Source organism: Emydura macquarii, unplaced genomic scaffold (genome assembly GCF_026122565.2).
Source record: "Emydura macquarii macquarii isolate MOO-44397 ecotype Brisbane River unplaced genomic scaffold, CSIRO-AGI_Emac_v2 contig_1483, whole genome shotgun sequence".
Lineage (NCBI taxonomy): Eukaryota > Metazoa > Chordata > Testudines > Chelidae > Emydura > Emydura macquarii.
Genome location: NW_027131620.1, coordinates 3,151,639 through 3,165,859, shown reverse-complemented (window position 1 = coordinate 3,165,859; position 14,221 = coordinate 3,151,639). Strand labels below are relative to the sequence as shown.

Sequence of the window (14,221 nt, the reverse complement as noted above, 5' to 3'; positions counted from 1 at the left end):
GACCTTCCTTAACCAGACTCCATGTTGGCTTCCTCACACCTTGAATATGCTTTACTTTGAGGGGTAGCTTTCAGAATAATCCATTTCAAAGGTTTACGGGTCTATAAAGATGGGGGCAGGGGTTGAATCAACTGATTGTATACAATATTACTATATTATAAAAGTTTACAGAGTGAGGTATTTTATAAAAGCTAATGACACACTGGTGATTAATGTCCTTGTGAAATATCGGTATTAACACTAGAAGAGGAAATAGTGACACTTAATGATACTGTGCTCTAAAGCCTATGACCAAACAGGGAGAAACAGGTTCCCTCTTGGACAGGAAAGAAAGCAGCTATCTAGCTGTCTCCTATGTAAATTAAGCATGGTGGAATCAAAACAATGGAAGCCCTATTTACATGCAGGGGGATGAGAAGCCCACAAAAAGGGAAGAATAGCATGAGGTCTTCTTGCCTCTCGAAACAAAGTAATTGAGCTTTGGAAGTTCTAAGTAAAGACAGAAGCCATCTTTGGCATCCATCACTAGACAGAATTAAGGGAACAAAACTATTGCAAGCTGGGAAAGATAGGTCCTTCAACCACGCATGGGGGGGACGGGGCTTTGAGATCTCTGAAAACTGAATATAGGTGAGAAATCTGCTTAGGCAAAGATTTAGGAAGACAAGGGAAGCCAGCATCTTGTACTTCTGTGGAACCTCCTGACTGAGGGAAAGTCATCCCTGGCTGGGAAGAAGGAAGACTGGTGAGAGAAACTATCTTGAACAAAATCTGAATCTTGCTCAATTAAGTTTTAGACTTTTAGATGCATGTTTTCACTTTTCTTTGCTTGTAACTGTCTCTACTTTTATTCCTTTTAGTTGGCATCACTTAACCTATGCTCTGTTAATCAATTTGTTTTATTTTTACTATAAACACACTCAGTGCTGTATTTGAAGGAAAGGATATATTTACCCCAATGAAGTTAGTAAGTTGTGATGTGCTTTTCTCTTGAAGTAACAAGCGAACCGTATTATTTCCTCTGAACTGTTCAGGTGAGGGTTGCACATTGCAGAGCACACAGTTTGGGAAAATGAGAATCATAGAAGACCAGAGTTGGAAGGGACTCAGGAGGTCATCTAGTCCAACCCCCTGCTCAATGAGGGACTGAGAGTGTGTTGAGGTCACCTTGCTGGTTGTAACCAAGGCTGGTGGAAGTGAGAATTGGACTGTAAATAGGTTGCTATGGTCAGAGTTGCTGAACCAGGCTGGATGCACAGCACACAGACACTCAGGGTGTGACCTGCACGCTTGTTGCTGACCGTGAGCATCCCAGGCTGGGAGCTACAGTACCAAGGCGCTGTGAGGCACTCAGGATTCCAGAGTAAGGAGTGACAACCTCTCACTGGTCTGGATTGCAACCTGAACTCCGTGAGTCAGGTACATTACAAGTAAAATACCATCACCAAATATGAATACCCCTCAGCCTCTCCTTCCTAATGAGCTTCATTTAACCCACTCTTCCTAAATTGCTCCCTTCTTGAAAGCCTGGAAAAACAGACATGGCCTACAGAGTGTCTGGAAAGATAATAGTCCTGTGCTCAGACCATGTTTCCCACCCTGGAATAAATCAGGTGCAAAGACACGCCCTCAAACTTCTGACATTAGGCGGTTATACCTTCACATACACTTGATTTAAATCACATTCTTGGTGTTTCATTTTATACAGTGCTAGCACATTTTACAGACCTCGAAATCCATTTCATAGCTTACTATTTATTTGTATTACCAAAGCACTTAAGAGCTCCAGTTATGGACCAGGACCCTGTCGGGCTAAAAGTGTTGTACAAACAGAACAAAAAGATGGCCTCTCCCTCAGACAGCTTACAATCTAAGTATAAGACAAGAGACAACAGATGGATATTGACAGACCAACAGGGGAGCACAAGGAAACAATGAGACAGGGAATTTGCACAACTGTTTCTTTATGGAAAGCATACCTGTCCTATTCAGGCCAGAGGTTAAGTGGGATCCTCCCTTGTTCAGGTGCAGCTGGGAGTTTAGCTGACTGGATGAACCCTCTGAGAACACTGTTTTCTGCGGGCACGGCTTTTCCCCTATTAAATTAAATTAGTCAGCAAACCATGAACTTCTGAGGGATGGGGAGCTTAGAAGGTATGTGGAAAGCTGTTCATAGAGCCATGAGAAACCTTGGGTTTCCTAGTTTCTCTCTCCTCAAGCTAGTGAATACTGCACCTGGAGATATAGGTGCAGGATGAGTATCAACCCCACCTTGCCTCCCTCCCCCCGCTTCTCCATGATGCCATCCTTCTGCAGTCACAAAGCCTTCCTGAGTTTCAGGATGGCATGAATAAACCTTGTGTATTTTATCTAACTGTAACAAAAAACATCACACTCAGCAGACATTGCCTTATATTGCTGTGTCTCATACTCAGAAGAACAAAACCCTGTGTCTCTACAACCCCATCCAGATTGGCAGGATTTGTGTTTTAGCCTCCAGATTAATTAGCTTTCAATTTAAAAAAGGGAGTAACACTCTCTCTCTCTCTACCTTCTATATCTCAGGAGGGATGCAGATCAGACAGTCCTGGAAATCAGCTGGTACTGATTTATTACCAATGCTTTTGAGCTAATGGAAAAACGTCCATTAAAGCACTCAGCTACATGTCTAGTGCCGGAACAAGTGCCTCACCTGCCTTCTTGGCCAGCATCTCTCTTTCTTCTCGCAGGAGGCTGTGCTCAGGTTTGTAGACACAGCCCACTCCAGTCAGACTACGGCATGCTTCATCAAACTGCTTTTTATGCTGAGGTCGAACAAACTGGTAAAATTCTTTCATTAAAGAAAGAGGAAAAGTAAGTTCACACATGCAGCTTATACATCCCAACACAGAAAATTCAACAGAGACGTGCTGCTGGCAGGAACTGCAGTTTAGATATCCGGTAAATTGCATCTTAGATATCAGGTGACTTAGGAGTCACTAAGAGAGACAAGGTGGGTGAGGTAATATCTTTTTTTGGACCTGTAGGAGAGTAAAGAGTTAAAAGCTGGACAAGTGGTCAGGCCTAAATTACAGGGAACGGAGTCAAGGCAAGGGCAAATCTTGTTTCTGTTAATTGGCGTGAATTTTAGTTAGAGTCTATTATTTCTCTTCTTCTCCTCCTTTCCTGGCCATCTGTGCTGGGAATAAGGCTAATAAAATTACTATCACCATTTCTAAGTAAGGCCTTGGTGGGAAGAAAGCATTATCTTCCTTCTCCCCCTGGCATGCCTTTACTTCAAAGCATGTTAGTGTAAAATGTATAGGTTTTAAGGTGATGTGCCTGACCTCTGCATGGTAATCCTGTAAACAACAAACAGGGGCGGGTATAATTATATTCATTATGTAGTTGTTAATATTCATTTTATAGGTGTCGATGTAACCAAATAAGGGTCTATGGGGAGTTGCTGAAAATGTATACATTTACATACTGTTATGGATAAAAGAATTGTAAAGTAAACCCCTCGTTGCTCACTCTCGGCGTTGAGGTGGAACGAGCAGGCAATAAAGGGTTCCATCTCCCCAATCCACCCCGTTTGGTTATTTCTAACGGGACCAACTTCCGCTGGGGGGAGAAAAACTTTCGAGCCACACAGACAGTCTAAGCTCCATTTTCAAAAAGTGACTGAGGCACTTGAGAGACCAAGTCTATTTACTCTCAGTGAAATGCAGGCTCCTAAGTGCCTCAGTCACTTTTGAAAATGGGATTTAGGTGCTTTAGAAAATTGTACCCTATACACAGATTTATAAAATGATATAGACACACTGAAAAAATCTGTTACTGCAACTACTACTACTAAGTGCTCATCTAGCATTTCTCATCCCTTGAGCTCAAAGCACTTTACAAAAAGGAGAAGAACTATGGTTCGGTCTACACTACAGAGTTAGGTCAACGTAAGTCAGCTACACCACAATGCCGCTTCCACCGAAGGAAGTGGCCTGCTGCACCGATACAGTAACTCCACCTCCATGAGAGGCGCAGGGCTTGTGTTGAGGTAGTTAGGGCGACGCAGCATCTGCACAGACACTGCATTGCTTACATCGGCTGTTGCCTGTCAGCCCCAAGATAGCTGCCAGCTGGAGCCTTTGTCCCCCACTGCTGAGAGCTCAAGCTGTCCCCAGTGAGGGATACTGGGGGAGGGAGGAGGAGAACCCCTGCATTGTGGGCTGACAGCCTGAGCTGGAGCAGAAATACCAAATAATAGCAGCTGTGAAACTGACAAGAATGTCAACTTCACTGCTGGGAGGCTCCCTGCTGTGGAAGTGAATCCACAGGGGCTCACTGCTTGGGCTGTCAGCCTGGCATCAGTAGGTTCAGAGCTGCAAGCCGGCGCCCCTCTGACAGCTGAGGGGTGGGGGGAGGGGCAACTCTGAGCCCTGTGCTTACAGCTGAGGATGTCAGCCCCCCACAATGCCCCACTTCAGTCAGTGGAAGTGCTCCTGGTGGGGGGAAACACCAGCAATAGAAGGAGCACATGTGGTCATGAACCACCCTTTTAATAACTGTGGTGGCTGTATGTCAACTTAACTTAATTCAACTTAATTTTGTAGAGTAGACAAGCCCTAAAGCACAGAGAAGGGTCAGGTAACAATCCCATGATCACACAGCAAGTCATCAGCAGAGCTGGGATAAATCCCAGGTTTCCAAACTCAGTTCTGTGCCCTCCATTGCCTCCCTGACTAATCATGATGTTAGGAAAGTAAAAGAGCACAGGTTGGAGACTCCTTAGCCCAATCATTTGTGCCTCTTGTATCTGATTTAAAAATCAGTAAAACGTGAGGGACACGAATGAACTATTAGTTAGAAAATCAAAAGATGAAAAACCTGAGATTTACTGTAAAACTAACTCCTTCCTTATTCAGTTTGAATTCTCTCATGCACTGCAAAAGCTAAGAAACCAACATTTCATAATGCTTAAAAATATATTGATACCAACTCTCATTTTAAAAAACACGGCAATTCCAACACAAAAACTGAAACGGAGAGTTAGGAAGTAAATTTGAGCTATCCTATCAACACAATCATCAAAAAATCAAGGAAATGACCAGTTAAGCCAAGATTAATATCCATGCTAACCTTAGTGACACGCTTTATATCTCCCAATCATCATAATTACCCAAAAGACAGTCTCCACACCTCTAAAGTAAAGTCACTTTCAGTTCTAACATCAAACCACCACCCAATGCACACAATTTCTTGCAATCACACAATCTTAATTCCACTTTAGGTCTGGTTTAAGATAATATTTCCTATAGATATCAAAATCTCTACATGTATTAGCTGTGCATGAAAAGCATAAGTTCTCTAAAATGTAAATTGTTTGTTTTGTTTCATGTAACCATAAGGCCTATTTTAATATATGTTAACTTGTAATGGCTAGGTTGATTAATGTTCGTACAGCACTTTGAAAACATAAAGCACTATTTAAATGCTGAGGATTATTAAAGAACTTTTCTGCATTGTACGTCACATAGAAATGCTTGCTTTGGGAATGCATGATCCCAAGAAAAAAGCTGTGTCCCATGGGATACATTCAGGAAGACTGCCATACCTCGCAGCAGAATATGCTTTTTCTGGTCCTCCATAAAAAGAGAGCTCATTTGCGATAACATGGCTTTGAAGTCATCTGTCCTCTTGTATTGCTGCAGAGCCTTTGAGAAGAGATCGTAGTGTAGCTGGCTCAGGGCTTGCTTCACTGTTGCAATGAACAATGTGGCCCTGGTCTTCTTTGGCTCAGCAGGGTCTGCTACTTTGTCAGCTTGCTGCAAGAGGCCACCAAGGGTTTTTGATAAAGGGGATGCATTGGAGAGATGAATTGAAATGGTGATAAGTAACCCCAGGAACTTGGTTTCAATATACATATCAAATATATACATTCAACTAGGTGCAGAATGGCCATCATCAATAAAGGTGGCATGAGTTAACTACACAGCACAGAACGTAATGCAATGCTTCTTAGTGACTAACACCCTGTTAATGCCATTATAAACAATGGTAGTTGTTCAGTGCTGAAGGAGGGGACACAAACCTCCTTGTGTCTGGCTGCTGGAAATTCACAGCCCCTGGAAGAATGTAGACATCCTCTGTGTATACACTGCCTGGGTTCCATGAAACAGATCGAGTTTAGCTCATCTTGGTTATTTACAGAGGTTGACAAACAAACACACGCACAGTGGCAAGCTAGGCAAGGAGATGAATCTAGCATTGTGAAACTTATTTTCTCAATCATGAAAAGCAGGGATTTGAAAAATGCCCCAAACTACCCAGATCTAAAACAGTTATTTTCCAAAGAGGAAGCTCTCCCAAAGGCCCCTCACTGAATACTGGGATGATCCTTCTCTGCTTGTCCCAGTGCTTCTCCACCAGATGGGACATCATTGCTGGCAGAGTTTAATGCCTGGTCACCGTAACTCCAGAATGGAAGCAGGAATTTCAGGAGACAGGCTTCTAAGGTGGAGCACAGTGGGGATTTTCCTGTGGATACAACTTATATTTCTGTTGTTAGTCCCCTAGTTTATCTATAACAGCAACTGTGTTATTTGGGTTTGAATCATAGTGTACTCATGTAGTCTGATGAGAATGCCTTCAGTATATTTTAATACACCCTTTCCTCATAAGCCTATCCCTGTGGGTATATCCTTAGGGCAACAAATGGTGACTCCTTGGGGAATTCCAATACCTGTATGTGCAACCATTTCCCAGACTCTTATTATATATGTTCCTAAGACACTCATCCCTGTAACATGTGGGGCCAGTCACATAAATTTAAATGTTCACCTGTTCCCTCAAGGAAGAGGAACAAACTCTAATCCTGCTGCCTGTTTTAGAGGAACTGAACTCTGGGTGAATTACTTCCTAGGGCAGGCAGGCAGCCAGGTCCATTGCACAACTCTGTTCTTAAGAGAAGGCCAAAAGAGATGAGTTTTAAATCACACCTTGAGGGCTACAAGATTGACTCATACTGATCCAGGTGCCAGTGAATTCCACAGCTATAGGCCGTCTACTGAAAGCAGCCAGTTCCCATTCCTGTTTGAGCCTGAATTCAATCAGGCTCAGCATCCCTGAGCACAACTGCCATGGTGGAATGCCAAGTGGCTCCTTCAACAGTTACTTCTTATTCCATTTCAAGCCCTGAAGATAAACATCAGTATCTTGAAATGGCTCTAGAAGCATCCGTAGTCCATGTATAGCACCCAGATCAATTTGTCCTACCTCGCAGGCAGACAGCTGCATGATGAACCAGCCATGGTTCCTGAGTCATCGTCAGAGTGCATTGCAGTGGCTCAGCCCGGAGATGACAAAAGCATGGCACATCGTGGCAAAGCCTACATCTGTGAATTTAGATATAATCTCTCAGCCAGTCACAGCTGGTCATGGCTGCTATCTGAGCCTCTATGAGCAATGCAAAAGAACCGTGAGGTTGCATGCCCTCTTGCAATGGGAGAGATGTTCTCCACTAAATGGGCAATTGCAGCTCCAGGAAGAGCCTCAAAATACTTTACCCTTTCTACTGACAACCTCAGGCTAGCCTCAACAGAGCCAGTACTGTCTACACTTGATAAGAAGGAGACAAAGCTGGGTGTCAGCAGTATATCAACGGCGCTGCTGTACCATCAACCTTAGTTCAGCTCCCTTGTGAATATGCGTTATAAAACAAGCTTTAATTACATGACTGCTGCCTTATTCATCACAGACCTTTCCATGAATGAGGCACAGGTCCTATAGACAACGGTTACCTTCGCTACACAGCTCTAATTCATTCCCAGAGCACTGTCAATCCCCATGCACTGAATGAGGTAGGAAAAAATAGTATGTGATCATGTAATTAAAGAGTATATAATATAAAGGGGGTCTAATTAAGATTTCACAAGGAACCTTAATGCTGGCATTCCCTACCAAATCAGTAATTGACTTTGAAACCTTAATCTTCATTTAATGTGGTTTTTAAATGTAATTTCCTGTTTTTTAAAACTTAATAATTGAAAAACCAAAATAAAAAATTCCATCACGTGGAATCATATTTGACCCCCACCCATAATTCATCAGCAGGGGTAGGATCGTTAGACACATAACACAGCCTCTCTACCACTCAAGCTAACTGGAATAACTGATAGCAGTAGAAGGTTAGTATCTTCTCTGTGGATATGCCTCTAGAGGGGGAAGGAGACACACACTTTGCATTGAGTTTCACAAATATTTGCTAGACAGCAAAGGAATAATGAGACTCAGAAATAATGGGTTCAGTTCCACGTTCAATAGGGAACTGTGCTCTAGAGATTAGAAACCCTTCTGCCCCTGGTCCCCTCAGCCTTTCCACGTCATCCTCTTCTCCTATTCCCGCCACCCCAGCACCTGCCCCTCTACTCCTGATGCTATTGCCTCCACCACAGCTCCTGCCTGTTGACAACCTTGCTCTTATACTTCCCCACACACTCAACTCCTGCCCAGCCGTGCCCCGCTCCTACTCTCTCCATCTTGCTCCTCTCTTTTCCTCATCTGCTTTATCATTCCCCAAAACTGGCTCCTGCCCTTCTCCACATACTCCTGCTCTTAATTCCCGTCCAGCTAGGCTCCTGCCCTTGTCCCCAGCTCTGCATCTCTTCGCACTTGTCCCCGCTGCTCACTACTCTGTTCAGGCTCTCTACTCAGTCAGGCTGTTTCCCCCTTCCTCCATGCTGCTGGGGTGCCAGGAGTGAGAGCAGCATTGAGTGCAAAGGAGAGACATCTCCCTGCTCTTAGTTCCTGTGCTTTGGATGCAGCTGCAGGGAAAGTCCTGCTCAGTCTCTACAGCTCTGTGCTAAAGCATGCTCAGTTGCTCTGTAGGGATGATGGATGTACCATCTGGTCAGCACATAGAATCTGTGAGGAGCTGGAGCTGTTTTAATATGGCTAAATATAAAAGTATACCTCTGGGAACAAAGAATGTAGGTCACATTTACAGAATAGGGGACTGCTATCTTGGGAAGCCGTGACTCAAAGAGATTTGGAGTTCATGGTGGATAATCAACTGAACATGAGCTTCCAGCATGATGCTGTAGCCAAAAGGGCTAATGTGATCCTTGGATGCATAAACAGGGGAATCTCAAGTAGAAGTAGAGAAGTTATTTCACGTCACTATTTGGCCCTGGTGAGACCACTGCTGGAATACTGTGCCCAGTTCTGGTGCCCCCAATTCAAAAACAATATTGGTAAATTGAAGAGCGTTCAAAGAAGAGCTATGAGAATGATTAAAGGATTAGAAAACGTGAGACTCCAGAAATTCAATCTATCTTAAAGAAAAGGTTAAGGGCTAACTTGATTGCAGTCTATAAATACCTACATGGGGAACAAATATTTAATATTGGGCTCTTCAATCTAATAGAAAAAGGGCTAACATGATCCAATGGCTGGAAGTTGAACTTAGACAAATTCAGACTGGAAATAAGGTATACATTTTTAACGGTGAGAGTAATCAACTATGGGAACAATTTATCAAGGGTCATGGTGGATTCTCCATCACTAACCATTTTTATATCAAGATTAGATGTTTTTCTAAAGGAGCTGCTTTAAGAATTATTTTGGTGAAATTCTATAGTCTGTGGTGTACAGAAAGTCTGACTAGATGATTACAATGATCCTTTCTGGTCTTAGAATCTATGTGCATGCTCAGTGCAGACACAATCTTCAGAAAATTTAGCTGACAAACTAACAAACCTCGACTGAACTTGTGCAAACTCCAATTTTTCAGATACTTATAACTTGTCCAAATTTGGCCATGTTTTTAAGGGGATGGAAAAAGCACGTCCCTAACATTAGGGTGACATCCCCTGCCAAATTTCAAGTCCCTGCTCCAAAGCCTCAAGGTGCTAGAACTTGTGCTAAAGTTTTTTTTTTTAAAACCATGGTCAAAATAACTTATTTTCCCTAGTCTTAATGTTAGAAATGGGAAAACCACTTTAGCTGAAACTTTCCAGAAAATTTCAGTCTGAGGCACACTCAGCATGAAAATATTCAGCCTGAATGGTTTAAGTTTGGCGAAGAAACAGAGTCTTATACTGGAAACTGTTGGGCAACTTTAAGGCATTGTTACTTGCACTGCCAATAAAATACATAAACAATCAGATGCAGCCTTTTTTTAATCTCAGATTCTGCTATCAGTTAAACTGTTCACCATAAGCACATACCAGATTGTTGACTATTTTTATTTTCTTTCTTCCTCCTTTCTGTTCATCTGTTAATCTCTTCTCATACTGAAGGGAGAGTGTTGATAAACGTTTTGCCTGTAAAGACAACATAAAAGACTTTAGTTTGTTTTCCTCCCATTCTTGTCATTTTCCGTAATAAAGATAGTTAAGCCCCCACATCACTCCAAGGAGACAAAGCAAATCACGCCACACTGTGTCAATGGGGCACAGCATGAATGTGGGTTCCTGAGCACTCACCTACTAGATGATTCAGAAGACAGTAAATGAAGCAGAGGAATAAGGAGATAAGATACAGGGCATTCATTTGAATGAATGGAATGGTTCTAACTAGAAAATGATGTTGGTATTTCAGTGGATGAGGCCACTCTTTTGTTCCTTCCTACTTCTTCCAGAGATCCTCATATCAAAGAACTGTAGAAATTAGAGATAAACCTAACCTGTGAAGATTGCCTGATAGAGAACAATCTTATTTTTTATTTTGACATGACTATCTCATGCAAAACTAATTCAAAATATTCCCTATCTGGACATCTTTTACAATGTAAAGAGAGAACTGGACAACTGACTGACAGAGGCTCTGCAAACGTTCACATCAAAAGCAACTGTGGTCTTCCTTAATCGATTAGCTTTCTCTCCCTCCCGTGGACTATTCTGTGCCCACAAAGCTTATGAGGGCAGTTTTGGCCTTAAGAGAACAGAGTTTTAAAGAATACCAGCAAGTCATTTCTTAGTCAAGGCTATGAAGAGTCTTTATCCAGTTGTATTGCAGTATTTCATAAAGCAGACTGTAGAGTACAGGGTCCTGAATCTACTGTGATGAAAACTGTAAGCATAAGTAATTTTTAATATATTAATCCTTTCCAACATTTTAAATGTATTTTATTTATTCAGAAGACAATAGTTAATTATAAATTGAATCTTGAGGCAGATAGTTGAAAATTCAAATAAGGCTTTTTTTAACATCTATTTTTAAAATCAAAGATTGATTTAAATGTTAAAAAAATCTAATTTTGATTTATTTCCCCCCCTCGTTCTGAGTTCCCTCTTTTCAACAGATACATCAGACAGGACACAGCCGAGCATGTTAAAAGTAAAAACTTAATGCATTCATGCAGAAATTGTACCTTTCAAAGTCAGTCAGAGCAGGATTAGGTGAAACTGTGGTAAAAACACTGGTGGCAGATTTACCCTAGAGCACTCACCATTGCAAGCACAAGCTGAGCTGCACTGTGCTAGAGCAACTGTGTTAGTTTTCCTTAAAACTGTTAATCTAGACAAGGTTCCAGAGTAGAATGGATGTGCTGGGGAAGTGCAGAGAGAGAGCTACAACATTTTAATTGCAATGAACACTCCCTTAGTAGCATAAGCAGGGCCAAACATAATGAAAACGCCAATCTGAGCAACATGAAGCAGTGGGAGATCCTAAATTTTTCATTCTCCACATTCCTTTTGAGAAAGCAGATGTATCAAATGATTTATATTCTCATTGGTTGCCCTTGAAAAGATTAACTTACTGAAAACGTGGCAGACAGTGCATTTTCAGGATGGTGACTAGTATATCTGCATATTCCACAAGTTACTAATACAATCCTTCTGGCTCATACACAATTGCTGACTACTTACTGTGTCACTCCCTAAGACCTTGGTTCACAGTTTTTCTGATTTAAATTTAGAAGATAAAAGCACTGTCAAGATATGCTGACTTTAAGAATTGGCAACTGATGTTCTTCTCTTTCAGAACTGCAGTTCTCATTGCCTAGTGATGCTCAAAGCTGTGCGAGTTTGAGCAGGATAAACACAACTACCATACTGCTTTTTAATTCATTTGATTTAAATAATGCTGGATTACAGAATAAGAAATAGGGATACAGCCAGCAATGGAGCAATCTGGTTCAGGGGAAGGGAGCTCCTCATCCTCTGACTGGCAAATAGCACCCCATATTGAACAGCTCTGTGCACAAAAAATAACCTGGAAAGAAATATTTCCAAAAGAGACATCTCGGTGTTAAAAAAAAATTGATTAGCAGAAACAGTAAAATTATTTCTTCATGTAATGGAGTTATGGGCCATATTTTTTATAGTGTGATGTCATTTGAGATAGGAAACCAGTTACTCCAATATAACTTGGTAGGGGTCCCACTGTTCCTCCACCAATAATTGGAAAAAAATTCATTTCTGGAACTGTGGGAGACCTTAGAGCTATGGTGGCCAACCAGTCAGAGACGAAGAGCCAAAAAAAACTATAGATACCGCAAAGAGCCACATTTACCTTACCCTCCACCGAATTCGCACCGATTCGTCAATTTCACTTTGGCGCCCCATACAATGTGCAAAGCAAAGAGAGGCAAAGAGCCGCATGCAAAGAGCCGTATGCGGCTCACAGGCCACATTTGTCTGAGCAAAGAGCCACATGCGGCTCGTGAGCTGCGGATTGGCCACCCCTGCCTTAGAGACTATTCTTTCTTTAAAGGAGGCCTAGAGAAAAGCAATAGCACAGAAGACCTTTACTAACCCTATTGTGCAATAGCATTGCAGAGCTCTTGTGACTCAGTGATAAGCTACTTACATCTGCAGTGTCGACTCTTAGAGCCATGGAGTCCATTTTCTATTTGAACACTACTCTACCTGTAGATAATTTTCCTGTAACACATATTCACATTCCAACCACTACAGCGAACGTCTGCTGTGAGGCCCTGCATATAACCTATACCTATTTGTTGAGAACGCCTCAGTCCTAAAAAACTTCCTAACTTCTGGGAATCTGTCTCTGCTCTAGTAGTGATAGCTTCATTATTAGCACAAGTGTGAATGTGTACTTGTAAGTCACATACTAGAAGGTGGCAGGGTGCCCTTCTCCAAAGAGAAGCTGTTACTCAAGTTCATCTCTAGACTTTTTTTTATTAATGGTGGTGAATTACAGGGTATTTTTTGGAAGGGAGTTGGATCCACCTCCCATAAGTTGTCAACCAAACATTTAACTTTAGGACCAGTAGTTTGCTCAAAGCTATATACAGCTCTTCAGTACATGACCACCATTACCTTTTCCTCTCCTGGCAAGCTGTCTTCCTCTTCTGCCCCTTCACTACTCTTCTCATTGTGCTCCAATGCATCCAGGAGCCCAATGGGCTGCCTCCTTGATGAGATCAGCTCTTGCTCATACTCCACACACAGGCTGGTTGCACTATCCCCATTTGCCAGCAACCCTGTATCAAGGCAGAATGTAAACAGACCTGTTACTAACCCTGCAATAACTGTGGTTTTCCAAGATGTTGTAGGCAACCAGTGCTGGCCCAATCCTGTTTTTATGAAATACATGAAAGAACAGAGCCACAAACACCCCACATTTCCTACCAAGAGGCACTTCAGCCTGATACACTGTATCCTACATTCCAGTTTGACATGGTTCAGTAATAATTCAAGTCGGTCTTTACTTTGAATACTTCTATTTGTTTTAAGATTATTTGTAAAACCACTCCATTGACAATTTTATCTGTTGATTTTACCCACTTTCAGAGTATTTGTAAAAATCCTATTTTATATGTGCTTAAGTATGAGAAGCCACACTGCGAAATGTAATTACATATACCTACCTAATTGTGAAAGACACTTGAAAAAATGCAATAATGTATGCTTTAAAAGTCATGTGAGTTCTTCAGCTAGGAGTTTGCAGTGAGTGATTAGAGTGTGAATGGCTGAGCAATTGAAGTGAGTGTAGACAGGGAAAGTGATTGAACAATTGGTCTAAATAAGGGATGTCAAAACATGATGAAGAAAACACCAGCCTCATCTCAAACGATTGAGGAAGGAAGCAAAGAGCGAAGATAATAAATTTGACCACTCAACTGATCGAAGAAGAGTCCACCCTGGTGGAGTCAGCCCACTTCAAAGGACAAAATCTGATTAGGCTTGCAACAATGTGGGTGATGGAGGATCACACCAAATGCAGATGCAGCATGACAGAACAAAAACCCACAGACTTACATGAGATCTTTTTCTTA

At 42.0% G+C, this 14,221-nt stretch overlaps 1 protein-coding gene across 7 annotated transcripts in view; it reads right to left on the bottom strand.

Moving 5' to 3' along the window:
- Nucleotides 1–14,221, bottom strand: part of RTEL1 (regulator of telomere elongation helicase 1) — a 92,351-nt gene that overhangs the window by 20,058 nt on the left and 58,072 nt on the right. For all 7 annotated transcript variants that reach the window (XM_067554027.1, XM_067554031.1, XM_067554032.1 and 4 more), the window contains 5 exons: nucleotides 13,263–13,426; nucleotides 10,203–10,298; nucleotides 5,591–5,801; nucleotides 2,693–2,830; nucleotides 1,980–2,096 (listed from right to left, as the gene is read on the bottom strand). In XM_067554027.1, the coding sequence (XP_067410128.1) occupies nucleotides 1,980–2,096; nucleotides 2,693–2,830; nucleotides 5,591–5,801; nucleotides 10,203–10,298; nucleotides 13,263–13,426 (726 nt within the window). The remainder of the gene's footprint in view (nucleotides 1–1,979; nucleotides 2,097–2,692; nucleotides 2,831–5,590; nucleotides 5,802–10,202; nucleotides 10,299–13,262; nucleotides 13,427–14,221) is intronic.